This window comes from Pararge aegeria, chromosome 3 (genome assembly GCF_905163445.1).
Source record: "Pararge aegeria chromosome 3, ilParAegt1.1, whole genome shotgun sequence".
Taxonomy (NCBI): Eukaryota; Metazoa; Arthropoda; class Insecta; order Lepidoptera; family Nymphalidae; genus Pararge; species Pararge aegeria.
This window is the reverse complement of record NC_053182.1, coordinates 6,902,994-6,930,250: the sequence shown is the minus strand read 5'-3', so window position 1 is coordinate 6,930,250 and position 27,257 is coordinate 6,902,994. Positions and strand designations below refer to the sequence as shown.

At 35.1% G+C, this 27,257-nt stretch overlaps 1 protein-coding gene and 1 pseudogene across 1 annotated transcript; both read left to right on the top strand.

Annotated features, from left to right (window-relative positions):
• The first annotated feature begins 46 nt into the window (after positions 1-46).
• Positions 47-11,907, top strand: LOC120636969 (lactase-phlorizin hydrolase-like). The gene is made up of 12 exons (XM_039908546.1): positions 47-66; positions 1,306-1,436; positions 1,876-2,540; positions 3,557-3,865; positions 4,825-5,063; positions 5,768-5,928; positions 7,147-7,180; positions 9,139-9,269; positions 9,609-10,273; positions 10,735-11,043; positions 11,382-11,620; positions 11,778-11,907. Exons 1-12 carry the CDS (start codon positions 47-49, stop codon positions 11,905-11,907), a joined length of 3,033 nt encoding a protein of 1,010 aa, XP_039764480.1.
• A 1,157-nt stretch (positions 11,908-13,064) lies between these two features.
• Positions 13,065-26,120, top strand: LOC120636968 (annotated as a pseudogene).
• The last annotated feature ends 1,137 nt before the right edge of the window (positions 26,121-27,257 follow it).

Here is a 27,257-nt window from a genome sequence, read left to right as displayed (position 1 = left end):
TACAATATACTTGAAAAAATATATTTTTGACTTTGACTTTGACTACATGGCCTACTGCTGTTCCAGGTAGGTCCTCAGGTAGGTTCTCATTTAAGATCATTTCTTATATTTTAAATAACTTAATCGACATCACTAATAGATTGACGGAAACGCGTCATATCAAGCAGGTACTCGGCACAGTTTATTCCAAAAAAAGATCTTTTTGACATCCCACTGAATTCTCCATATACTTACTTTATCATATCAACCCATTACCGGCCCTCTACAGGGCACGGGTCTTCTCACACAATGGGAAGGGGTTGAGGCCGTAGTCCACCACCCTGGCCCAGTGCGAATTGGTAGAATCCACACACCGTTGAGAATATTACAGAGAACTCTCAGGCATGCAGGTTTCCTCACGATGTTTTCCTTCAAGTGATATATCAATTCCTCAAAAGGCAATTAACTTAGAAAAGTTATAGGTGCGTGCGGGGATTCGAACGCCCCAAGAGTAAAGTCGAATTCCCACCCACTAGGCTATCACCGCTCCTATATATCCGTGTACTTGATCTTTATAAAAAAAAAACATTTCAGACGGTTTTAACGACTTTGCAGTTGAATACCACTTAAATCGAATATCTATTTTACTGACCAGTATCTGTCTCAGTCAAACTCGATTAAAACTGGGCTTCTGAGTAATATTTACGTTAATAATTTATAGAATAAATAAAAGCATCAAAAACCAACTTCACTTTCCAACAGGCGGTCAGTCACTGCATTCCATTTAGCGGTGGCAGTAATTTTTTTACCTCTAATGTTCTAAACGTTTACCATAAAATGGGGAAAGTGGAAAAGTCTGTGATATAGCAACATTCCGCGGGTGGAAAGTGAGACGTGCGAGGGGCGTTTTTACGGCTTTTGACAAAATAATTTCTCAATGAGGGTTCTGTATGTTTTTCATTCTGTATCTAACCACACAACTTCTGCTCCTTACTAATTGGAAGCCCGTCTCAATATAAAACTGCTAAATATACTAAATATAATATTTATTATTGGCAAACACGGTTATCTTAGCTACATTTATTCAATACTTATCTATGTACTCTTTCCTGAACTCTTGAAGTCGTCAGTTTTTAGATACCGATTAAATCCCGAGTATATAATGCCACCTAGGCAACAAAATTTGTTTGTTTCCAATTGGTTACATACCATGTTACGGTCGTCTTTAATGTAAATACATAAAATACTTATTACTTAATGATTCCTAATAATAAATAATTATTATATTATGAATCTGTTGATAAATTAACCAATATTTTTTTACAGTTTACTAACTGCTTTCGTTGCCTTAGGAGGGTGTAAATCTAGTCGTCATGAAGTAAGAAAATTTCCAGATGGGTTCCTGCTCGGAACTGCCACCGCGTCCTATCAAATTGAAGGCGCTTGGAACGAGGATGGTTAGTTATTTCAAATAAACTAATTTGCTTAAAGTCCAGACTGCGTCTTAAGCTCTTTATCACGTTAAATATTTTATTTAACATTTTTTACAATAAATTTTATTGATCTATCGGCCACAGAAGAAATTTTATATGAATTTAAATATAGAATACTATATGTATCATACATCTGTTTAATCTGTATTAAATAACAAATACTTATCACAAAGGAATAGTTTTCCAAAAACATTGGAAAGTTACCATTATCATCTATAAAGATTAACATCTATTAAGCGTTACTAAAAACATAAAAAAATCGTCTCAAAACATTTTCTATGAGCTTTTTGCGTTGCAGGATGGTAACTTTTCAATAGTTATAGTTTTCAAGTGTATTATAGAGTTTTTAGATAGGTAATATTACTCATTGAAAATGGACTTTATGTAGCTCAATTGTTTACAGGCAAATCTGAAAGTATTTGGGACCACTTAACGCATACTAATCCTTGCGCAATTAAAGATTGTTCTAATGGAGATATCGCTGATAACTCCTATCATTTATATGAAAGGGACGTAGAGATGATGCGAGAATTGGGAATAGACTTCTACAGGTTCTCTCTATCATGGCCAAGAATTCTTCCAACTAGTTTTCCCGATAAAATAAATGAAGCGGCGGTACAGTATTATAATAACTTGATCAATGAACTGTTAAAATACAATATTGAGCCGACGATTACGCTGTTCCACTGGGATTTGCCGCAAAAATTGCAAGACTTAGGTGGATGGGCCAATCCGTACATTGTTGATTGGTATGGTAATTATGCGCGAACAGTTTTTGAACTGTTTGGTGATCGTGTCAAGACGTGGATGACGATCAATGAACCCTATCAAGTGTGTAACCAAGGATACGGTGACGGGATGAAAGCTCCTTTGATAGATAGCGGCGGCGTTGGCGAATACATGTGCGCCAAGCACTTATTGTTAGCGCACGCAAGAGCTTATCACATTTATGACCAGGAATTCAGACCGAAATATGGCGGATCTATTTTCATCGCATTTAGCGCTCAATGGTATGACCCGTTGGATGAAAATCATATCGAAGCGGCTGCGGATGCTAATCAGTTCATGGTAATATTCATCAATCTTAAATTACAATTTAAGTTTTAAGAAGGCTTTGGCTTCCCTTTTGGGGAAATCGAGTTCAATTGCCGGCACCCACCGGTACCTATTAGGAGTTATATGCGTTTCAAGCAATTTAATATCACAGCTTGAACGGTGAAGGAAATCATCGTGAGACCTGCATGCGCTAGACTTCACAAAGCAGCGAAGTGGTACCTACGGCCTAAGCACTATTAATTTTTTATAGGAAGCCCGTTCTCTGTAGTGGGCCGTTTTATTGCGTTAAGATCATTCCGAAAGGAGCCGTGCATAATTTTCTGAAAAAAAAAGTAGTTCAAATTACACTGTGATGCAGCGAAATCAAACTACAAAACATAATTTTGCATTAATGACATAAGTTTTAATAATTAGTATTTTTATAATAAGTCATCATCATCATATCAACCCATTACCGGCCCACTACACAGCACGGGTTTTTTGCATTGAAAATGGTTTCGGCCGCCACGCTGACCGAGTGGTGGACTTCCCTTTGATAACATTTTTAAGAGCTCTCAGGCACGCAAGTTTCCTTACAATATTTTCCTGCACCGGTAAAGCAAGTGATATTTAATTGCTTAAAATATAATAAATAAGAATGTTTATTTGATCTTAAACTAGGTACCACTTGACTTTGGTACTGTCATGCGGTGTTAGATAAAAGCGGACTAACATGGAAAGGGTTTGGCAGTTTATTCAAGCCTTTATTGGTTTCTTTTCTTAAGACCAACCTGATATATACATGTAACATTATAAAATTTCATCAGTTCAATCAATCAAATTCCAAAACAGTTTTATATTCTATATTCAAACGAAATTTGAGTCACACATAACAACCTGACAAGGTGACCAAATCGCTGAAAGCATTACTCTACTGAATATTTTTATGAGGATCATATGCTAGGCTAATATCTGCCAGCTTTACACCATCACTGGACTAAATACAAAGGACGGCTGGAATTTAAACTGATAATAAATATGTTTTACAGTGGGGTCAATACGCTCATCCAATATTCTCGGAGTCTGGCGACTTCCCTCCAGTTATGAAGCAGAGGATTGCAGCTAGGAGTCTGGAACAAGGATTCCCTAAATCTAGATTGCCGGAATTCACGCCTGAAGAAATTGAATACATACGAGGAAGTTCAGACATTTTTGGTCTAAATCACTACTTCAGTTACTCCGTGTACAGAAACGAATCAGTTTATGGAAAATACAAGTCTCCATCATTGCTGGATGACGTAGGAGTTGTTCTGTACCAACCACCTGAATGGCAAATCGGTGAATCGGAAAAAGTTAAGGTATTATATTTCAGTAACCAACAACCCGTGATAAAAACAATAGTTACTACTTGATAGCAAAATTGAAAGAGCGCCGAGTAAGATTTTTTTTTATCATACTCAAAATCCCCAGAAAATTAGCACCATCTCCATGCAGATAAACTTTCCCTTTTATATTATTACTAGGTTCTGCCCGCGACTTTGCCTGCGTGGACTTCAGAATTGGGTCTAAAGATTCGCTCGTTAACAATTTTTAATCCCACCACGGGAATTATTTGAGAAATACTAGTAGTATAGAAAGTTCATGTCCTTAGGTGTCCATAGAATAGGTGGCATGCATACCAAAATTCAAAGATGGCTGCCTGCGGCTCAGCTCGTAAACAAATTTCAATTTTCCCTCGGTAACTTCTCGAGGAATCGGGATAAGTTGCCTATGTTCTTTTCCAACTACAGCTACGGGGATGCCAAATTTCATCCGTTTTTGCGTGATTGAGTAACAAACATCCACACTTTCACATTTATAATATTAGAAGGATTAGTAGGAAAGTAGGATATTAGTAGGATAATCTGCACAGACGTATGAGGTTGGCTAATTATTATTTTTTAAATCAGGGCTCGTAATGAGTAATATTAACAGAAAAACTAAATACTGTATCCGTAAGGCCGTAATTTAGCCGAGTTACTTTACAAATGACGACGGGGCTTGACGGCCGAGTGGCACGGTGGGCAGCGACCCCGCTTTCTGAGTCCAAGGTTGGTTCGATTCCCACAACTGGAAAATGTTTGTGTGTTGAAAATGAATGTTTTTCAGTGTCTGGGTGTTTATCTGTATATTATAAATATTTATGTGTATTATATTCATAAAAAAAAATTCTACAGCTATCTTAGTACCCATAACACAAGCTACGCTTACTTTGGGGCTAGATGGCAAGTGTGTATTGTCGTAGTATATTTATTTATTTATTTAAATATCGTTTCAGTTTACGCCCTGGGGCTTCTACAATCTGTTGACACAAATAAGAGAAGATTACGGAAATCCACCAGTATTTATCACAGAAAACGGATTTGCAACTTACGGCGGCGTAGACGACGAACATCGCGTTCTCTATTACAGAGAGTATTTGTCAGCTCTCTTAGACGCTGTCGAGGAGGGATCCGATGTAAGAGCATATGCTGCATGGAGTCTAATGGATAACTTCGAGTGGATGTTTGGATACACGTGAGTGACTAAAATGTATCGTTAGCCTTTATAGCAGTCCGCAGTTGGACTAAAGATAAAATTAAAAGACTAAAATGATCACGCTGACCAGAAGGGGGTTGGTGATCGCAGTAGGCGATAGTACTAGCTGCTGCCGATTATTATTAGTTATATTGCCTTAGTCGTCTCTCAAAACAACCGCGGGAAGAGGAGGCGTGGCGAAAATTGTATTGTGATCTGCCGTCACCACAGCCAGAAATGCAGTAAATATAAACTATTTGCGGAACGGATTGACGGCTCGGAGAATCGATGAACTCACATTGGAAAATACAAAAGTGGTAAATCATTTGTTTTCAATGTGGACATTGTACATCAAGCTCTTCTTTTTTTAAAAACAATCATACATAATGGAATCAAGTCTATGCTGAAGCGCGCTTGCATATAAAATTTAATCTTGCCCTAAAGGGCTAGGGCGTCTCGTAACGTGGATAATATACATTTCCTACTTATAGATCGTAGGGTGCCGATATAGACATATAAAGGAAAACTCTTACAAGAGACATAAGTATATCAAGCTGTGGACTCCAATCAGTTGAAACTTGAGACGATGATATTTCTTCTTCGTTTTTTAAATGCGAAGCCGCTGAACCACTTTCGTTTCAAGTCAATATGACCTAGCGTTATTGGCGTAACGTTTTTATTTATTGTATATTTTTATCATGCAGGGAACGGTTTGGCCTGTACGAGGTGGATTATGAAGATCCGGAACGTAAACGCACACCGCGCAAGTCTGCCTACGTATACAAAGAGATCCTGCGCACACGCACCATCGATTTCCACTACGAGCCCGATATGAGCGTACCATTAAGCATCGACGAAGGAAACTGATTTCAATAAAAGACTGTCTTAATTAAAACTACTTTTTTATTTATTTAAAATTGCAGAAGCTTGTTATATTTAAAAGAGAAATAACCATTTATTTTATATACTCGTACAGTATGCTATCTATTAACGCCTGCCTGTAACTGCAATACCGTTAAAAGGTTAGCCCGCTACCATCTTTGATCTTACACTGTATCATCACTTACCACCAGGTGAGATTGCAGACAAGGGCTAACGTGTAGTGAAACAAAAAATACTTCAACTGCACATAATTTATCGTTTTAAGTGAGATTCGAAGTTTTTAGAATGAGGGTTTTTTCTCTACCTACCCAAAGTCAGAAAATGAGTGGGAGTAAACCGGCGACTGGGAAAGTGAGTGATTTTGCTATTATTTATTAAATCAGGTTGTATATAAATAAATATAAATAAATAAATATACTACGACAATACACACATCGCCATCTAGCCCCAGTACTACTACCATCAGTAAGCGTAGCTTGTGTTATGGATACTAAGATGACTGATGAATAATTATATGAATAATATACTTAAATACTTATAATATATAGATAAACACCCAGACACTGAAAAACATTCATGTTCATCACACAAACATTGTCCAGTTGTGGGAATCGAACCCACGGCCTTGGCTCAGAAAGCAGGGTCGCTGCCCACTGCGCCAATCGGCCGTCAAAAAAATAATGTGTCAGATGATGGCAAAGCCGCAGCCTCAGCTAATATTACATATTATCAACCTATTGCCAGCCCAATACAGGACTTGGCTGTCAGAATGAGAAGGGTTTGGGCCGTAGTCCTCTACGCTAAAGTGCGGCCAAGTGCGGATTGGTACAATTCAGAGACATTTAAGGAGAACTCTCAGGCATGCAGGTTTCCACATGATATTTTTCTTCTCTGTTAAAGCAAGTGACATTAATTGTTTAAAATGCACTAACTTCGTAGAATTATAGGCCCAGGGTTCAAACTCCATCGCCCCGCCAGAGAATTAGAAGTCAAAACCACTAGGCTAAGACCGCTTCGACGTCTTTCACCGCTTCCGTTATACATGTTATCAAATTTAATAAACCGGAAATTTCATAATGATAAAGCACCTTAAACGAATATATTACGAACAGACGGATACTCTTTTGATTATATCTACTTATTTTAATTGTTTAGGTAATTATACATATTCGTATTAATAAAAATTGTACCTATCAAATAATTCTGCTTCGATATGTTGAGATTGTTTGTTTGATGTTATCTCTCCATCGGACATAGATAGAGTTTTGATTTGAATATTCTCATACAAAAGTAGGTAGTACGAATCCATTTCGAATGATTATTCCTTTTCTATCTTAAGCTTATAACGTAAGTTTAAAAATTTACCTACCGTATGCTACTGTTAGTAAAACTCTTAAAGTAGTCGATGTACTTGTAACGCTTTGTAAAAATGTTCCAATCCATATTTAATTTTTATTTCCATACGAAAATGCTAAACGTTGCATTTACGTTTGAAAATAATGTTTGTATGTACTTGTAACCCTATGTTCCAATTGGGCTTATTGATTGAGAGTGCGAAATAATATCAGACTGAGAAACAGCGTAGCGGGGCTGGATTATATCGCTATTATATACCTGTACATTAAAGCGAAAAACTACTTACAGTCTTTACAAAAAACTATTAACAAGGGGAGTGAAAAAGAATTGAAAGTTTGTATTAAAGTTTTTTTGGCAAAAAAAGTATAAGTAGGCTTACAAGAATTAGTAAAAGTATTTTTCAAGAAATCCGCACTAAATTTATAAATGCAGTGATTGAGCCGTCTCTTTGTTTATTGTTACCTTTTAAAGTTCAGGCCACTTAACCGATTTCCGAAATCTGGAGGCATACATAACTACCTTTTTGACGCCGCCGGTTAGTTTTTGAAAAACCAGATGTTCTACGTGGACGAAGTCATGGGCAATATCTTGTATAATATTTATATATATACGTCATAGATATAATCTGAAGGTATCTGAATTAACGAAAACCTCACTGTGTACATGTTAAGGTCAACGAACATATTATGTTGAAACATCGTACTGCTTATAGCGCATTTATAACTCACGTTCTTCCGGGGTGACGGCACCATTCGTAAAAATAATTTTAGAGGTATTAGTACAGTTTAAACAAACAATATGTATTATTGCCATTATATTTTATCGTAAGTACAATAAATTGTGTGTGAAACTGAATTGTATGAATTTGTTGCTTCATTTAATTAATTTAGATGTTAATGCAGTGTTAAAGATTAGATAAACTAAACTTCATTGTTGTGGTGCCCACCAAAGAATACCATGAAGTTTAGTTTATGGTGTTAAGTTTATTATGGTGGCTTTAAGAGTGCTGTTTAATGGTATAATAATTAATAATCATAGTGAATGTTTCGTGGAAATAAGCCGCAAATAAAAAGTTTTGTTTTGTTTTTTTTTACTAAACTATTACATAAACTAAACTTCCTTGTATTGAAACTTTGGTGGGCATGGTGGCTTTAAAGTGTCCTGTTTAATGGTAAGTATAATAATTTATAATCATAGTGAAGGTTTCGTGGAATTTTTCCGCAAATAAAGAGTTTTGTTTTGTTTTCTTTTTTACACGGATTGCGTTGGATTTGTCAATTGAAGAGTTTTGTTCTCCATCCCAAGGAGCTGCTCCATCAGATCAACATTAGTGAGACTGGATTGTACATTACTAAAAAACAGTAAATATTTGTCAATTTCTGTTCAGATTTAACTTCACAAAGTAATGTTTCATTCTTCATAAAGTTATAAACTACCAGCTTCATGTTTTAATAAATTTAATTTTTTTGATAGTTCATAGTCTAGTCCTACTTTAATTCAATGAGGATTTGAGGAAGATATTTGGGGATGCATAAAAAAAGCAAAACAAAAGTACAATGAAGAACAAAACACTTCAATTTACAAAACATTCGCGATCCGTGTAATCATTTAATAAAAAGTCGGAATTCATTTTTTTTTTTAATTCGCTGTAACTTTCCATAACAGCTTGATTATTAGTTATTATACTATTAACTGTATGCTACAGTAGGAATGTTACACTTCTGATGTGGTTTAGACTTTTTTATCTTGCAAACATTCATAAAAATTTGCTTTTATGCTTCTTTTTATTGATATTAAAATTTTATAAATAAGTTACGAAATATTTTTTCCGCTGCAGATTATTATTAGCATTTGAACTTGCACATCCTGTTACGGGATCTAAATGCAAAGTGCGTAAATTCCCTCGTGGATTTATGTTTGGAACAGCAACATCTTCTTATCAAATAGAAGGGGCTTGGAACGTAGATGGTAATTATTACTTTTTCAGCATTTTTTTAAAAATCAAACATGTTATTTTAACAGCCTCAAAAAAAGGAGGAGGTTCTCAATTTGACAGCATTATTATTTTGTGTATTGGTTACGCGACTACTCCGTGAAATTTTTTTTGCACTTAAAGATTTCATTCATTACCATTTTCATTTTCATTTTCATCAGGTACCAAGTCAAATGTAGAAAATGACTAGATACTTTCCTTGCTACCTTATAAAAGTAAGCCGTATACAAACTATATCTATACTTAGCAATTTTAAATTTTTTTTTGGCACTGACTTAAATTGTTGTCGATTTACCATTTGTGCATTTTTATAGGAAAAACAGAAAACATTTGGGACCATTTTACTCATACGCAACGATATTTAATAACCGATGGTTCAGACGGAGATAGCGCGGATAATTCATATTACATTTACAAGAGGGATGTGGAGATGTTAAGAGAACTAGGTGTTGACTTCTACAGGTTCTCAGTTTCGTGGACTAGAATACTTCCAACAAGTTTCCCAGATAAAATCAATAAAGCAGGAGTAGCGTATTACAATAATTTAATTGAAGAATTACTCAAATATAGGATTACACCTGTGGTCACAATATTTCATTGGGACTTGCCACAAAAGCTTCAAGAGCTTGGAGGGTGGGCAAACCCGTATATGGTAGACTGGTATGCGGATTACGCACGGACTTTATTCAAATTGTTTGGAGATCGAGTCAAATACTGGGTGACGATAAATGAACCACAACAAATTTGCTACCTTGGTTATGGTAAAACGATGTTCGCTCCGGCTGTGAACATAAAGGGAATAGCTGAATATCTATGTGCAAGAAATGTGCTTTTAGCTCATGCTAAAGCTTACCACATCTACGATAAAGAATTTAGAAAAAAACAAAAGGGGTTAATATTTATCTCAGTTAATTGCCCATGGTATGAACCTTTATATGAAAGTCAAACTGATGCAGCCGATGATGCAAATCAATTTGATGTACGTATTTCTTTTTGTTCGCACTTTGCTTCTTGTTTTAACGTAACGTCGCTTTCCTAGGCCTCTGTCCCACTTCGCTTTGCCCTACCTCAACTTTTTGGGAGCTCCTGTACGGTCCATGTCTTGGTCATCGCATTCTTACAACTTGATGGTATAAAAGTTGTCAACATTCATGTTTGAATAGTTCATAAAGTTCGTCAAAAACCATTAATCTGAACAACACAAAATACTCGTAACTAAACGAAACACTGCCTGGACGTTCGTGAAACCTATTTGCACTTAACCACTTTTATATTTGTTCGACACTTCTTGAGTTTTCCACTATAACTTAGCCCTTGACTGCAATGTCACTCACGGTAAGTGATGATGCAGTCTAAGATGGTTGCAGGCGTAAGGGATAAGGGCAGTTCGAAGCGACAAAGTTAAATGCAAAGAAAGTTAAACAATTCTTGTAATTTCAGTGGGAACAATATGCACATCCAATTTTTTCAAAGACAGGCGATTTTCCTCCGGCTACAAAAAAACGGATTGCAGCTAGGAGTGCAGAACAAGGGTTTCCTAGATCCAGGCTGCCGGAATTTACACCACAAGAAATTCAACTTATAAAGGGAAGCTCTGACCTTTTCGGAATAAATCATTATTTTAGCCAATATGTCTACAGAAATAAGACAGTTTATAGACATTATGAATCTCCCTCTTATGATGACGATCTATCAGTATTCTTTCATGTTTTGCCAGAGTGGAGTATAGGCCAATCAAACTTTACAAAGGTATATTATAATTTTAGCACTTTATCTGTTTCTATCAATGTTGAATAAATATATCAGTTGTAATAAGACAATGTTCTGTAACATTATTTAGCCTATGAAAGTACCATAACTGGACATAGGTTTTCCCTCTCATACGAGAGAGACTTTAAGAGCATAGATAATAATAACACTACAATATGACGAATCTCTATAGATGCATTGAATTTAAAAAAAAACTCATTACATTGATTCTAATGAGTTTTTCTGAAGCTGGACGATGGTGATTAAGTTATTTTTAGTTCAATATTTTTTTTGAGATAAGAAGTTTTTAAAATGTTTCAAAATTATTAAAATTTCAGTTTGTTCCATGGGGATTTTACAAGCTGTTAACTTACATAAGAAAGGAATACGCCAACCCACCCGTGTACATTACCGAAAACGGTTTTTCTACTCTCGGAGGTCTGAATGATAACGACCGTGTATTTTATCACACGGAATACTTATCCGCGATGTTGGACGCAATGGAGGAAGGATCTGATGTTCGAGCGTACACAGCCTGGAGTCTTATGGATAACTTTGAATGGTCATTTGGATACACGTAAGTCTTAATAGAAAACTGCAGGAATTAATCATTATTTTAAACTTTTTATCTTACTACTTAGTTATTCAAAATATAACATAAATTTATATAATAAATAAAGATAAATTAAAATTATTTTTCTTAGTCATGAAACAGTTATTAATTTATTTTTCAGGGAAAAGTTCGGTCTGTACGAAGTAGACTACAGCACACCGCAACGCACGCGCACGCCCCGGAAATCCGCTTACGTTTTGAGGGATATATTCCGAACACATTTACTAAAACGATGCGGGCCCCTGACATGAGAGTTCCCGTAACCATAGACAAAGAACGTTGAAGCTGAGTGTCACAGCGTGTGACATTACATCACTGTGATCGTTTTCTTGTATTCCATTATCAAGAAATAAGTTTGACGGTGAAAGACCATAACCTAATTGGTGTGATGCCAATATATTAATGAATATATAACATGGTCCGGCGAGAAAATTTACACTAATAAACGGCAAATAAACCGGCGCCATCTCTCAGAATATTCATGAAGTATTACAGACAACGAGGGCACTAAATCCTAGTTTAGTCACTTAGAAAATATGGCATATCCTTTTAAAAGGATAAATGAAATAGCTTATGAAAATATTATAAGTTGGTGCCATCTTTTGCGTCAGTGAACCTGTCCAGATGCAGTTATATCACAGAATTAAGCACATACAGAAACCGTGTTCATGACTAACATTGAAGCATCAAAACCACTCCACTTTCTTAGTGTTTCTCGAACAGGCTGTTAGTCACTTCATGCCATTTAGCAGTTGACAGTAATTATTGTAATGTTCTAAACGTTTACTATAAAATGGGGAAATGGGAAAAGTTTTTGGACACATGCATACAATAATGCTGAATGAGAATTTGTGATGATGTGAATGATGTTTTTAATTGTAGTGTGTAGTATCGCTATTGTATGTATTTATAAAAAAATGTTTGTGTAGAATGTCGTATATGTATTTAAAAATGAGAATAAGTAAATAAAATAACCTTTAATTTAAATTTTTTTTACTTAGAAGAAATATTTCTGCACTAGCATTTAAGGGATGACACTCTATGGATAGATCGCATCAGAAAATAATACTGCCAGTTAGCTCTCAAAAAGTTGTGTTGACAGAATACGTGCTGATCATGTCATTTGTTTCTTTATCATCATCAACACATTACCGGCCCACTACAGGGCACAGTCTCAGAATTGAGAGTTCTTCAGAATAGGTTGTCCTATTGCAAATTGATAGACTTCACACGAAATCGAACTCGTTCCCCCGAAAAGAAAGCCGAAGTTTGCCCAGTATTATCAACACTCGATATAGAAATCTATATTTTTTTAAATAAATAATATCAACTCACAGACTTCAGGAACGATTCTCTCAGTGCCAGCAACTAGATTATACATTACCCTCTGATGCATCGTGTTTTAAAAATGTATTGGCATGAAGCCACCTATCGACTGATGTTGTACTTGTGAGTGATCACAAGGAACAAACCTAAAATGAATAAAAATTATTATTATTTTAAATTAAACTGATAATTACAAGAACGCATTTTTTTAACAGCCTATCTATAACATGAGCGATAATCTATATACTATCGATGTATGTCGTAAATTTTGGTCTATAGTTTAGGCGTATTTTTTTTTATTTAAATCTTCACAACACCCTTTGTAACAACTGGAAGGACCTACCCTCTGTAACACGGGTTTTCCTTCCGCAGAGGTTAGGGCATTCATGTAATTATTGTATCCATTATTTTTGGCCCGAATAAATGATTATTATTATTATTACTTGATAAGTAAATAGCTGAATTCACCCCTCATATCGTAAATTGTATCAATGCGAAAAAAAACAATATTGCTTGTATGAGAGATCATATCATCATCAATCATAAAAAAAAAAAAAAAATTAGGCCCTTTAATGGTCTAATCAAATTTTATTTTATATTTGTTAAATATTGGCTTTCTTGAGGCTCCTTGCGTCTTCCTTATTCTATAAAATCTTAAACCTCTTTCGAAACTTAGAGTAATCAGAGCATGTATGAATTGCACACCAATGCTTACTAGTATAAGTATCTAAAATAAACATTTTTTTGTAAGTGAGATGAATATCTTCAAAGATATAATGATGATAATACCATATTATGATAACACTATTTTCATATTATGATAACACTTTACTTCAAAATTGCAAATATTATGCATTACTCTGAGAAATCTTTGACTGCACAGTGATGTACTATTATAGTTTACACATTTTAATATGCATTTTGTATATTTCTCAATGCAGTTCACTTTCAAGTCACAATGTCCGTAAATTCCCAGATGGTTTTTTGTTTGGAACAGCGACTGCTTCTTATCAAGTTGAAGGGGCTTGGAATGCTTCTGGTAAACGTTTTTACTTCATAAGAATAAATCTTTGTCATGTGCTGATCAAATTATCTAGATCTTTAAAAATTCTAGATTTTTTTAAATTAAAATTTCTATTTAGTTTTTACAATTTCATTTGCAGATAAATCAGAAAATATCTGGGATCATTTGACTCATACCAAATCATGGATGGTCAAAGATTTTTCAACCGGAGACATCGCAGCTAATTCTTATTATTTATATAAAAGGGATGTAGAAATGATGAGAGAGTTGGGTCTCGATTTTTATAGATTTTCATTATCTTGGACAAGAATCCTTCCTACCGGTTTTCCTAATAAAATCAGTTACACAGGCGTGACATATTATAACAACCTAATAAATGAAATGCTCAAACACAATATAGAACCGATGATAACCATCTTCCACTGGGATTTGCCTCTAAATCTACAAGAACTTGGTGGATGGACAAATGGCGAAATAGTAAAATGGTACTCAGATTATGCCCGAACAGTATTCCAACCTAATATTGGATAACTATAAACGAACCACACGTAGTTTGTTACGGTGGATATGGTTCATAAATGTTTGCTCCCGCTTTAGATATAAAGGGCGTGGCCGATTATATGTGCGCAAAGAACTTACTGCTAGCTCATGCGAGAGCTTATCATATTTACGACAAGGAGTTTAGACCAACGCAAAAGGGGAATATATTTATTTCATTTAGCTCCCAATGGCACGAACCCCTAACGGAAGATGGTGCTGATGTTGAAGGAGCTAGCAATGCTTATCAATTCCACGTCAGTAATTTTGTTTATTTAATATTATGACGTCACAGTGATTTATTATCTTAAGTGTGTTATCCTAAGAAACAGAATTCAGTTGTTCAGCTCAGAAAACTAGTTGAAGCTTTACCTTTATTTGAACTTAAAGAACATCCTTCATAATGTACCACTGTTCAAATTTGTATCTTTCTAATATTTCAGTTGGACCACTATGCACATCCAGTATTCTCTAAAATTGGCGGTTTTCCACCCATAATGATCGAACGTATAGCCGCCAAGAGTGCTACTCAAGGGTTTCCAAAGTCTAGGTTACCTGAATTTACTCCCGCGGAAATTGAACTCGTCCGAGGAAGTTCCGATTTCTTTGGATTAAATCACTACACGACAAGTTATGTATATAGAAATGAAAGTACTTACGACTATCATGAGGCTCCTTCGTATTTAGATGACCTCGAAATTCTGGAGCATTATCTACCCGAATGGACAATTGGCGAATCAGATTATATTAAGGTCGGTATAATAAACATCATTATCTTGCTATTTGCTAACCATTAAAGCATTATGTAGATAATTGCCTTGTTGTCGTTGAGGAAATATTTAGCATTCGACACAAATCCTTAAGACCATCATCCTGTACTGGAGAGACTAAGTACGAGAGCGGACTGAGGAGACGTGCGTCCAGTGGCAGTGGCGTGCACATAGGGTATGCACAGGGTATGCGGATTATATAAAATTGAGGAAATCTACCTTAAGGGTAGGTATTGTACGAGATATATTGTACTAGTTAGCCTAACCTTAAGTCCTGATAACCCGTACTGTGGATTATCTCTACGTGATACCATCTCCATATCCTGTGCATACCCTGTATGCACGCCACTCTCCAGTAGTATACCTTTAATAGGTTGAGGATGATGATAGTTATGCAATTGATGCAGTTCCTGTAGACAGACCTATTCCAAAACCCTACGGCATTCTTTAAGCATATTAGGTATATAATAGGGAAATGTGAAAGTTTGCATAACCAAATACGGTAAAAATGAAAATTTGAATGATGTAAGATACCTTAGATTTAGATTTATACTCTGTATTTGTGCGAAATAAAACAAACACTAAAACGGAAGCAGGATGCAAATGGCCTTATCGATTAGTAGCACTCTCAATCTCTGTAAGGCAACCTTAGGAAAACAAAAGGAAAACAGAATGCAGGCGGTGCATAATTTAAAAATAAATTTACTTACGAATAACAATATTCTAATGCATAAACTGGACCACACAAGTAATATATAATATCATAAAAACCTTCATGAGTGAATACGCAGAAACGTATAATTAATTGTATTTATATTTTGCCCAACATAATATAGTTCGTCCCATGGGGATTCTACAAAATACTGACAAATAAAGGAAGACTACGAGAACCCTCCGGTATTCATCACAGAAAATGGATTAGCTACTTACGGAGGCTTAGATGATGACGACCGAGTTTCATATTATCGGGGGTACTTGTCTGCAATGCTTGATGCCATAGATGAGGGCTGCGACGTCAGGGCCTACACTGCTTGGAGTCTGTTAGATAACTTCGAATGGCTCGAGGGTTATACGTAAGTTATCACTCTTTCCACAGGTCCAAAACCATTCAATTGATACTTTATACGAGATTATAAGAGTAGACTATCTTCTATAGCAGTCAATTATAAATAAATAAATATACTAAGTACGACAATACACACATCGCCATCTAGCCCTAAAGTAAGCGTAGCTTGTGTTATGGGTACAAAGGCGACTGATGAATATTTTTATGAACAATATACATAAATACTTATTATATACATATGAACATTCATGCAACTGAAATTTGCAGTTGTGGGAATCGAACCCACGACCTTGGACTCAGAAAGTGGGTCGCTGCCCACTGCGCCAATCGGACGTCAAACAAAAAAATATGTAGTTTTTTTTTCGGGAGACTTTTTAAGTAAATTTTCTACCCACTACCGATAACGCCACCCTCAGCAAACATAAATGGAAGCACAGGGATATTCTAAAAACTCACCGATGCCTCCCCAGCAAGACGTCCGTCGGGCTTATGACTGAGGTAACGGTTCCTCAACCTAGTGGGTCCCACTATCAGGAAAAAATCTTTTACCTGAATTCAAAAGAAAGATACCTAAAAATTAATAACTATTTCAGAAAGTCGCAAGTGCGTTCAAACATTTAGGGTGTTAAAAGATCTAATTATGAATGCCGTTTTAGCATAATCTATCAAGGAACATTATATTTATCCTAAACAGTTCACCTAACCTGCTAATAAGTTGAGCTTTTTTTTATTCATTTTGTTATTCATTTTGTTATTTGCATTTTTTCTCAGTCAATGTTTTGGACTGTACGAGGTAGACTACAAGAGTCCGAACCGCATGCGCACCGCAGGCAAATCTGCCCATGTGTACAAAGAGATCGTGCGCACACGCGCTCTCGACCAACACTACGAGCCAGATATGTCAAAGGCTATAACCATTGACAAAGGATATTAGATTTTATTTTTATTTTCTTGGCATAAAGTGAAAAAGTGAATAAAATTATCACTATATACCTACCTTAAAACAGGTTTTTATTTAGTAGCCAAATATTTGTCCAAGTGTATAAAAGACGTATATTGCTGACAAAATATACTATTTCATTTATTTTATTTGACAAATTAAATTCATGGCCATTAGTATTTGTTGTTTAACTACAGAACAAAACTCAAACCATTTTCAAAAAAATAATGTTAAAATAGCAACATTGGTAAAATCCCAATCGTCAATTATGAATGTAGGTTTAAAACAAAACCCAACTGATGATACTGTGGTTCTGTAATGACTGTCCTATAACGAGATTGCCTTAGATAAGTAATGAGAGCTGGGACTGGCAGAAATGACTTCGCAGGGTATCGAAGAGCCGCCAAATACATCCGACCAAGTTCTGCCAGGTTTATGGAACCGTTATTGTTACGATACAATGAACTAGCCTTGTTTAAAGGAAAAATACGAGTTTCACGAGATACAACTGTATTAAGGGGACAACCTCGTCGTTGAGTTGGCGAACAACGATAAGATAAATCACAGTCATTCTAGCTATATCTGTCAACACATTTAATTAACCTTCTTTTTACAGTAGCGAAGGCAATAGAACTTTACCTTGAAAAGTGCGTGAAACGTTGATGAATATAATTAGCCATCAACGCCGACTTAAAAAAAACGTTAATTATTTTATTAAACGTTATTATTGCAGAGAAATGTGCTGTTAAATTAAAATTTTAAGATATCAGGTTAAATTATTAATGTTTAATTTCAATTAAATCAGAAAAAACCCCTGGCTAACTTTTCGGGGATAAGGAAAATTCCTTTTATATCCTATATATCTAGGAGCTAAGCCAAACCTGGCGAAATTTTTTACACTTTGCATCCTGATAAAGGATAGCTACTTTTTATCCAGGGATAAACAAAGCTTCCTGCAGGAAAAAAACGATAGATACTCGGACGAAGTTACCGAACACTTAGCGTCCCAACTCTTTTTTATCGTGTACCAAATATCTTTCAAATGGAGAAGTTTAATATACGAAAGTTATATGATTATAATTATAATCAAGCTTCGACTTTTTGTAAACGAGAAAACGAACTAAAAGCGCAGGCATACGAATAGACCCGGAGCTTGGGTGTCATGTTGTTCAGACTAACGTATGAAAGTTTGTATGCTAAAAATTTACTTATAAATTAAAGAAGAATCTACATGAAAATCGTAGGGAACTGTTAGTTCTCGAAGAATGTTCTCGAATCGACCTACGGGTTTAGGGCATATATGTTTTATAAAAAAAAACACGATTTTCAAAATCCATTTATTTATTTTAAAAATACTTTTGATTCGTCTAGACGGTCTGTGTGTAGTGACTCTAAAACCAGTACGAAAGGCAAATTCTTCCGAGAAGAAGCCAGCAAGGAACTCGGCACATTTTTTTAAAGAACATTTTGCATTGTAACATTACTTAGAGGACTTGTGAGAGATGCTTCCAAACAGCCCTTTTTAACAAATTGATCAGTAATTGGTAATCACGATTTATTAAATGTATTTTAATATATTTTTTAAACTAAGGTAAAGGTAGACCTAATATTACCTTCATTATCATGTTATAAAAGCATATACCCATTCCCAGGAAGAATTTGATTGCTTTTCTCAGACGATTTGCGGATACTTATCACTAATTTATGTACGTTTCTAGAAAGTCTATTGCTTATATCCACTTTTTATTTATAATGTACTAGCTAGTGCTTAATTTCCAAACTATATGGACTATAGGGACCCACTCAAATACATAATTTCGAATAAGTAATTTCAGTTTTGGGTTCAGTACTGGTTATAGAATGCCCCCAAAATTTTTGTTTATTATCTTCTTTGTAAAAAATTCTACTCGTTAGTTTTATTATAAGTACTAACAAATAGTTCCGAATAAAACAATATTGCGGCTATAAATTGAGATGTAAGCTATCCTGTCTTTTAGGTTAGATCAAACTGCACACGGTGTGTATAAAATGAAAAATTTCATTAAAATCGGTTAAGTAGTTTAGAAGTCCATCTCGGACAAAGAACGTGACGCGTACTTTATATATATTAAGATAATGTTTTGTTAAATAAAGATTTTATTATTAACATCAACTCGTAGTTTACTGCCGAGGCAAATTTTAACAGCTCTCTAATTATTTGATGTATAGAAGGATTTCACCTTCAGAGTGGTGTTACTTAATATAATAAAGATTTGAAGAAGGTCTGAGTTGGAAGAGATAACTCGTCAACGGCGAATCTCTCGTAAGTTTTTACAAAACCCTTACAATATGGATAATATTATAAGCGTTTTAATAAAAGGGCAATAACCTAAGGTAGTGCTGGACTAATAGTAGGAAAAATGAAGAAGCCCTGACAAGGAAGGTACTTAAACTATACTATATGGTGCGGTGGAAGTGGTTGATCCGTAGTGTATCAGGTACAATCACGAAATTTATATCTTTGGGGAGCCAAACATTGCCCAGCACATAAAAATCTTGAGACTGAAGTGTGCCGGACGATTATCACCAACCAAAAAGATTATGACGTTACCGCCTGACGGGCGGAGATCGATCGGGGGCCAGGATTGCGCTGATAGATGGAGTAGACCGAGATGTAAAAGCCATCGGCATGCGAAACTGGCGGACATAGGCACATATCGTGCTGTAGTGCCTACAATAATGATGCGAATTTTCATTTTATTTCTGTCTGCCTGTCCGTCCGTGTATAAGTTAAACCTCATTCACCCATTTCCTCAATTAACTTTCCGTCTGAACTGATTAGTTCCTGATGTTGCTGTAATTCAATAAGTTGTTGCTGGATTTTATTAACAGTAAGCTTTCCAAAAATTTTAACAAGAAATAAGCCCACAAAAATGAACTTTGGAAATTTCCTTGTAGGCATCAGCTAAAAGAGGATTTTACACAAATCAGTTACGTAATCAGTTACGGTTGGAAGACGTTATGAAAGTGCGAGTGGTATTTGGGAAGAAAAAATTTGCTGGCAAATATTTTAACTAATATAAGCCTAGGAACTTTATACAAATCAACTATTAAGGTAAATAAACTCGGTTGGAAGATTGAATCATGAATGTTCTATGATTATGAAGTTAGAATCAGGCACTTCAAGTTAATGATCAAAAATTTTTGTAACGCCAATTAAGAGTGCCTTAGGAAGATGCAATGGAGTGTAGGTTTTAATTGAAAGTTTACTGTTATAAAAAAAATCTAATCTGAATTCGCTTTCTCATGAACTACTTATTAAACTGGTGTTATGGAAATTTAGGATTTGCCTGTACCTTACTTTTTGGAGGTGAGGGTCCCGCGGAAAGTCGCGGCATTCTCTATTATATCATATATATTAAGTAATGATGCGATTTTTGTAGGATAAAAGAAATACATCACGTAAAATAAACGTGGTGGACATCCATACTATTATAAATGTGGAATTGTGTTTATTGTATGTTTGTTCTTACTTAACGCCCTCACTAAGCAACTTTAGGTTTGTTTCAACTAACTTAAAGTTGCTTAGTGAGGGCGTAGAGTAACATGGCTACTTTTTATTCGGGAAAAACAAATACTTCCACCGGATTTGTAAAAAACGCCAACGAAGAATGCAAGCAACAGCTTGTAAGAACTAATTTATTGTAAGTGTTCTAATGGATGTCTGGTGAACCACCTCTGAAACCAATTTGGTATAAGATAAGGAGTAATTTATTACTATGGCTTTAATCTATTATTTTTCAATTCACTTCTCAAGGTTCTTAGGCATTATAACGTTGCGGGTGCGCCTAAAATATGCTTATATATATGTGCCTTATATCGATATATAGTTGTAGATATTTATGAGTTGGTCTAATTACGGTTAGATCCGTAGGAGGGGTAAGGCACTCTTGATACAGGGCCTCCCTAGTACTAGTGCCCCGACACTCCGTTTAGCTATATATTGAGTACAAATGTTCACCTTGTAACCTAATTAAAAGTAGTTTGCTATTTTACTCTTTGGACAATTAATTTTTTTTTTTTTAATTTTTTATAATAACTTATGGGTGCATTTTCATTCTTAAAGGACCATTTGGGTGATGAAAAAATTTGGGTGATATAAAATTGAAGTCTGAAAATCGTATAGATATTTCCAAACAAAAAATAAATTGATTGGTTAGCAGTCAAAATGTCGTGGAATATGAAAGTGGTCAAGGAATTTAAAGTGGTTTAGGGAGTTCAACTTTAATTCATTAAATTTATTTGGATCGAAATGAATAAATTACGTGATTAAGAAAAAAAGTAAGTAAGTGCTGAAGTTTGTCTTTTCACATGTCTCTTTTTACAAGTAAAAAAAAAACTATTTTTTTATAATATTCTGATACGGAACTCTACATAAGTAAAGATAATCTGGAGCAATTTGTAAGTAACAAAAACCTCCATGTAGACGACATTTTAAGGTCAACAAACATAATTTGTCAATTATATTTGGAAGCACATCACTAACTATATCGCATTCCTACTTTACGCTCGTCAAGCAAAGAAGTACCAGTGAAGAACATCTTGTACGCGTATTTTTACAGTTGGCAAAATATGTTAATATGGCCTATTATTACTATCTATATTATAATGTGAATACATTAGATTGTCTGCAATATTGCTTTTTTTTTATGAATTCATTGTTTTTACTTCTTTAAGTTAATGTGCACTCTTTTTAGATTAAAAAACCATTACCTTTGTCTATTAATATTTATTAATCTACTTTCAAAACAATATATTATAATACGATGTGTTTATTTTGGCGATATTATCTAATATATGAAACTATATCCAAATCTCAGTTAATTCATAACCGATATTGTTTATTAAACTTAACGTAACTACCGACAGTCTCCTTTCTGTTTCAATTTTGAGTATCTGATTAAAATTATTGGATAAAGCGGATTGAACTATTAAGTGTTAATATACCAAAATATTAAAAAAAAAACATGTAGTATCTAAATGAATTTATTGATATGTATTCTATAGTTCTACTATGACATATATTTCAGTTTATCATTATCATCAGTTGAGCTTAATACGGGATCTAAATGCAAAGTGCGTAAATTTCCTCGTGGATTTATGTTTGGAACTGCCACCTCTGCTTATCAAATAGAAGGGGCTTGGAACGTAGATGGTAATATTACTCACAAATATTTAATCAATTATTTTCATAATGTAGTTGACATATTTTAGAAGTAAATATAAGTTTTCGTTTAGAGAAATGCACACAATGCAATACTGCACATTCTCATGCTCACACAACCAGCCAAGGGCTTACGAGCATAAAGAAATCGATTTTGTTTTTTTTTAATTCCACTACAAGTTAGCCCTTGACTGCAATCGTACCTGGTGGTAAGTGATGATGCAGTCTAAGATAGTAGCGGGCCTAATCCGTTAATCCCCTAATCCGTTTCTATGCGGCATCGCACTGGAACCCTAAATTCAGGGTAGGGTCGTTACGAGCCATGGCCAAAGCCTCCTACCAGACCAGACCAGAGAAAATTCATAAATTATAAATTCCCAAATTGCCCCCGCCGGAAATCGGAACCGAGAACTCCTACTTAAATTCACAGCGCTCACTGTTACGCCAGGGAGGTCGTCAAATGTTTCATAAATAAATGAATAAAATATAAGTACTTTTAAAATAATTCTGTACTCGTTAATTTTATATTTTATAGGAAAAACAGAAAATATTTGGGATCATTTATCTCATACACGACCACATTTAATTAAAAATGGTTCAAATGGAGATATCGCTGACGATTCGTATAACTTCTACAAGAGAGATGTGGAGATGTTGAGAGAACTGGGCGTTGACTTCTACAGGTTTTCAATGTCGTGGAATAGAATACTTCCAACAAGTTTTCCAGACAAAATTAATAAAGCAGGAGTAGCGTATTACAACAACTGAATTGATGAATTACTTAAATATAATATTAAACCCGTGGTCACAATATTCCATTGGGACTTGCCACAGAAACTTCAAGAGCTTGGAGGGTGGGCAAACCCCTACATGGTAGACTGGTATGCAGATTACGCACGGACTTTATTCGAATTGTTTGGAGATAGAGTCAAATACTGGGTGACGATAAATGAACCACATCAAGTTTGTCACTTTGGTTACGGCGGTACAATTTTAGCTCCAGCTCTCAACATTAAAGGAGTTGCTGAATATCTATGCGCAAAAAATTTGCTTCTGGCCCACGCTAAAGCATATCACATCTACGATGAAGAATTTAGACCAGATCATAAAGGGTTAATTTTTATCTCTTTGAGTGCTCAATGGTATGAACCTTTATTTAGGAATCAATCAGAAGCAGCTCATGACGCTAATCAATTTGAAGTACGTACTTTTGATGCTTTTTAGGGTTGTGCATCTCATAATACATAACTTTGAAACTTTTTGTGTATGTCCGATTGCCCTAACTCAAGGCCCTGTTCTCAGATAGGTTGCAGAAAATTTGAAGCCTCTATCTGAATTGTAAAGTATAGTAAAAACAATACTTTAACTTCCTACTATGATTCCAATAAAAAAAGGTGTGGCTTATATGTAGTAATCATTTTTTTATTTATATATTAATAATTGACGGACCACGCAGGTGGTCCCTGATGGTAAGTGAAAAACCATCGTCTATAAACAGCGCAATACTTCGCAGCGCATTCATGGAACACGTTTTGCATCGTGCCGCGCTTTGTCCATTAACCGGAGGCATAAACGTAGGTGTTAAGCCTCATGTGCCATATCACCGGCACCAATGCCCTACAGACCGGAACACAGAATTACAACAATTAGGATTAGACCTACACCTTAGATTCTGAAATTGATATTTCCTAATGTCGATTCTAGGTATTTTTTTAAATACTTGCAAGCTCTTAGATTAATAAATGAATATAATGTTCAGTATTATACAAAGACATTACTTACTGATTTTGATATTAAATAACAAAACTCTTAATACGATATGCCTTCATGTTACCGAACCTTTTAAGGGCGTGAGGTTTACTAGCATTTGGCTTCATGTTAATTAATTATTTAATACTACTTGATAAACAACTTTTTTCATTTTAGTGGGAACAATATGCACACCCAATTTTCTCAAAGACCGGCGATTTCCCACCGGCAATGAAAAATCGAATAGCAACTAGGAGCGCAGAACAAGGGTTTTTCAGATCTAGACTGCCTGAATTTACACCATATGAAATCCAACTCATAAAAGGGAGCTCGGACCTTTTTGGGTTGAATCATTATTTTACCCAATATGTATACAGAAATAAGACATTGTGCGGTTATTATGATTCCCCATCTTACGAAGACGACCTAGCAGTGATTTTTAAATTTTTGCCTGAATGGACTATTGGCCAGTCAAACTTTACAAAGGTATTTAAAACATATTGGATTCTACTGTTGTTTTAAATATAACCTTCGTGCACTAATGAGATTTAAAGAACTTCATAGTATGATGGTGTCTGAGATAAGGTCTAAAACGTTATTGGAAGGTGACAATAGAATATCTGTAGTAACTTATCTGACAAGTTCTTAACCGTTCGTGTTCATATTAAATGCATGACAGCGCCTGTTGTATACTTATCGCAAATATTGCGTTGAGATAATAATTCGGCATCGAGTAAAAGCTTTCAGAAAAGTTACAGCACTGGGAGGCTACTAGGTGATGGTAGCGGGTGAACTCGAAGGTTAGGTTAGGTTATAGTTTGTTCCATCGGGATTATTTAAGCTATTAATATACATAAGAAAATAATACGCTAACCCACCCGTGTATATTTCAAACATAAGTTAATATTTTATAAGGTTTTTAACTAATATTTTTTTTTTTTAATTTTAAATATTAAATAAAATAAATACTTTATAGTTTGACCATGGGGTTTCTACAAATTATTAACATACATAAGAAAGGAATACGACAACGCAACCGTGTATATTACCGAAAACGGGTTTGCTACATTCGGGGGTCTGAATGATGACGACCGTGTGTTATATTATACGGAATATTTATCTGCGATGTTGGATGCAATGGAGGAAGGATCTGATGTTCAAGCGTACACAGCCTGGAGTCTCATGGATAACTATGAATGGTCATACGGATACACGTAAGCCTAATAAAAATCTCCATATACCTACCTACTCATTATTTATACTCAGTGGCGTGCAAAGAGGGTATGCACAGGCAGTTGATATAAAATTAAGAAAATCTCCCGTACGAGTTATAAAAACTTATGGAACTTAGGAAAACTTTAGTTATATAAAACCTTGCCTCAAGTATTTTTAACTAGTACTGGAGATTTTCTTCATTTTATATCATATGCATACCCTGTGCATACCCTCTATGCACGCCACTGCTTATACATGAATTATAGTTAGTCGATACTATCGAAATAATAGGTTTTTTTTTTAAACTCATTCTTTTATGTTACTGAGACGTTGTCTGCGTATTGTAAAATGTCGCCTAAGTCCAACTCCATAAAGCAAGCTATAGACAATGATCAAGATCCGATATATGCGCAAGATATTCACAAACAGAAATATCTATTGACATGTGTAATTTTTATTTATTTTCAGGGAAAAATTCGGTCTATACGAAGTTGACTACAGCACGCCGAAACGCACCCGCACGCCCCGGAAGTCCGCTTACGTTATGAGGGATATTTTCCAAACACATTTACTGAACCGATGTCGTGCCCATGACATGGACGTAACAATGGCAATAAAAAAAAATGAAGACTAGTGCCGCAGCTTGTCCATTAATTTTATCAATCTGAGATCACATTTACGTATTTATGCCCGAAATAAAAATCAATCTAATCCTAAAATTAAGCAATCTCTGACAAATTCACGTGATCTCAGCCGTTAATTACACAATAAAAATGAACTTTACTCACTATAGTTTAAATTCTAAAAACGAATCCAAAATCTTCAGATCAAAGATTATACTTAGTAAGTTAGTATCCTGTACTATGCTTTTCTTACTCTAACCTGTCGGTAAGGTCTAAGGCTTGTTAAACTAACTTCATTATTTTCTCTAAAGATTTTGGATTAAATTGATTATTAACTTGGGATGAGAGTTTAATGTTTACCACCGACGGAAGGTTTGTTTAGTTAACATTTTAACCCGACCTTGACCTCATCAGGCTTTCACCTAACCTAAAACCAAACCTATCTTAGTAAAATAATCTAATTGTAATTTAAACTATTTGAATTTGGCTCCGCTGTGCCGTGTGGTGTACGCATATCAGAATACAGTAGTCATCACCCTACACCCATGGGAAGAGGATGGGTGTCATGGAAGGTGGGTACAGAGAACAGGCAGCATCCGCTCAGTGTGGTGATTACAAGATTCCTTTAGTCCAGCAGTGGACAGTTATCGGCTATTGATGATCTTTGCTAATTAGGGGTACGGGTTTAATAAAAATTACAAACTCCTGGCGGGCTAGCCTTAGACTGACTCATATCAACAATTCCACCAGGTGATATTGCAATCAAGGACCAACTTACAGATAACGACTTGACCTTTCAGAAGTCATGACTTATAATAAGGTCTACTTGAAATAAATGAATTATGAATTCGAATTCGAATTTGATGAATAAAAAAAAAATCTCTCTGATAGGGAAAAGAGATATTGATTACTTTAAAAGCAATTAAATATTGAAAATTAGTAACTGAAAAGAAGGGAATAGAATTAAAGCACTGAGATGGGTACATTATGTATAACTATACATCAATAATTAAATAAGCGGCAATGGTTCCTTATATGGTCCCTTAGGAGCCAAACTGACAAACAAGGATTTTTTTTTTGAAGTAGGTATGAAGATGGACTTCCGTAATGCCTTTAGTTCTATAGACTTTGATATTCTATTGAATAAG

Coding starts and splice junctions, on each gene's coding strand:
- LOC120636969 (XM_039908546.1), top strand. CDS start 47: ATGGCCTACTGCTGTTCCAG. Junction 1,437..1,875: donor AGGCGCTTGGAACGAGGATG/GTTAGTTATTTC, acceptor AATTGTTTACAG/GCAAATCTGAAAGTATTTGG. Junction 3,866..4,824: donor GTGAATCGGAAAAAGTTAAG/GTATTATATTTC, acceptor ATATCGTTTCAG/TTTACGCCCTGGGGCTTCTA.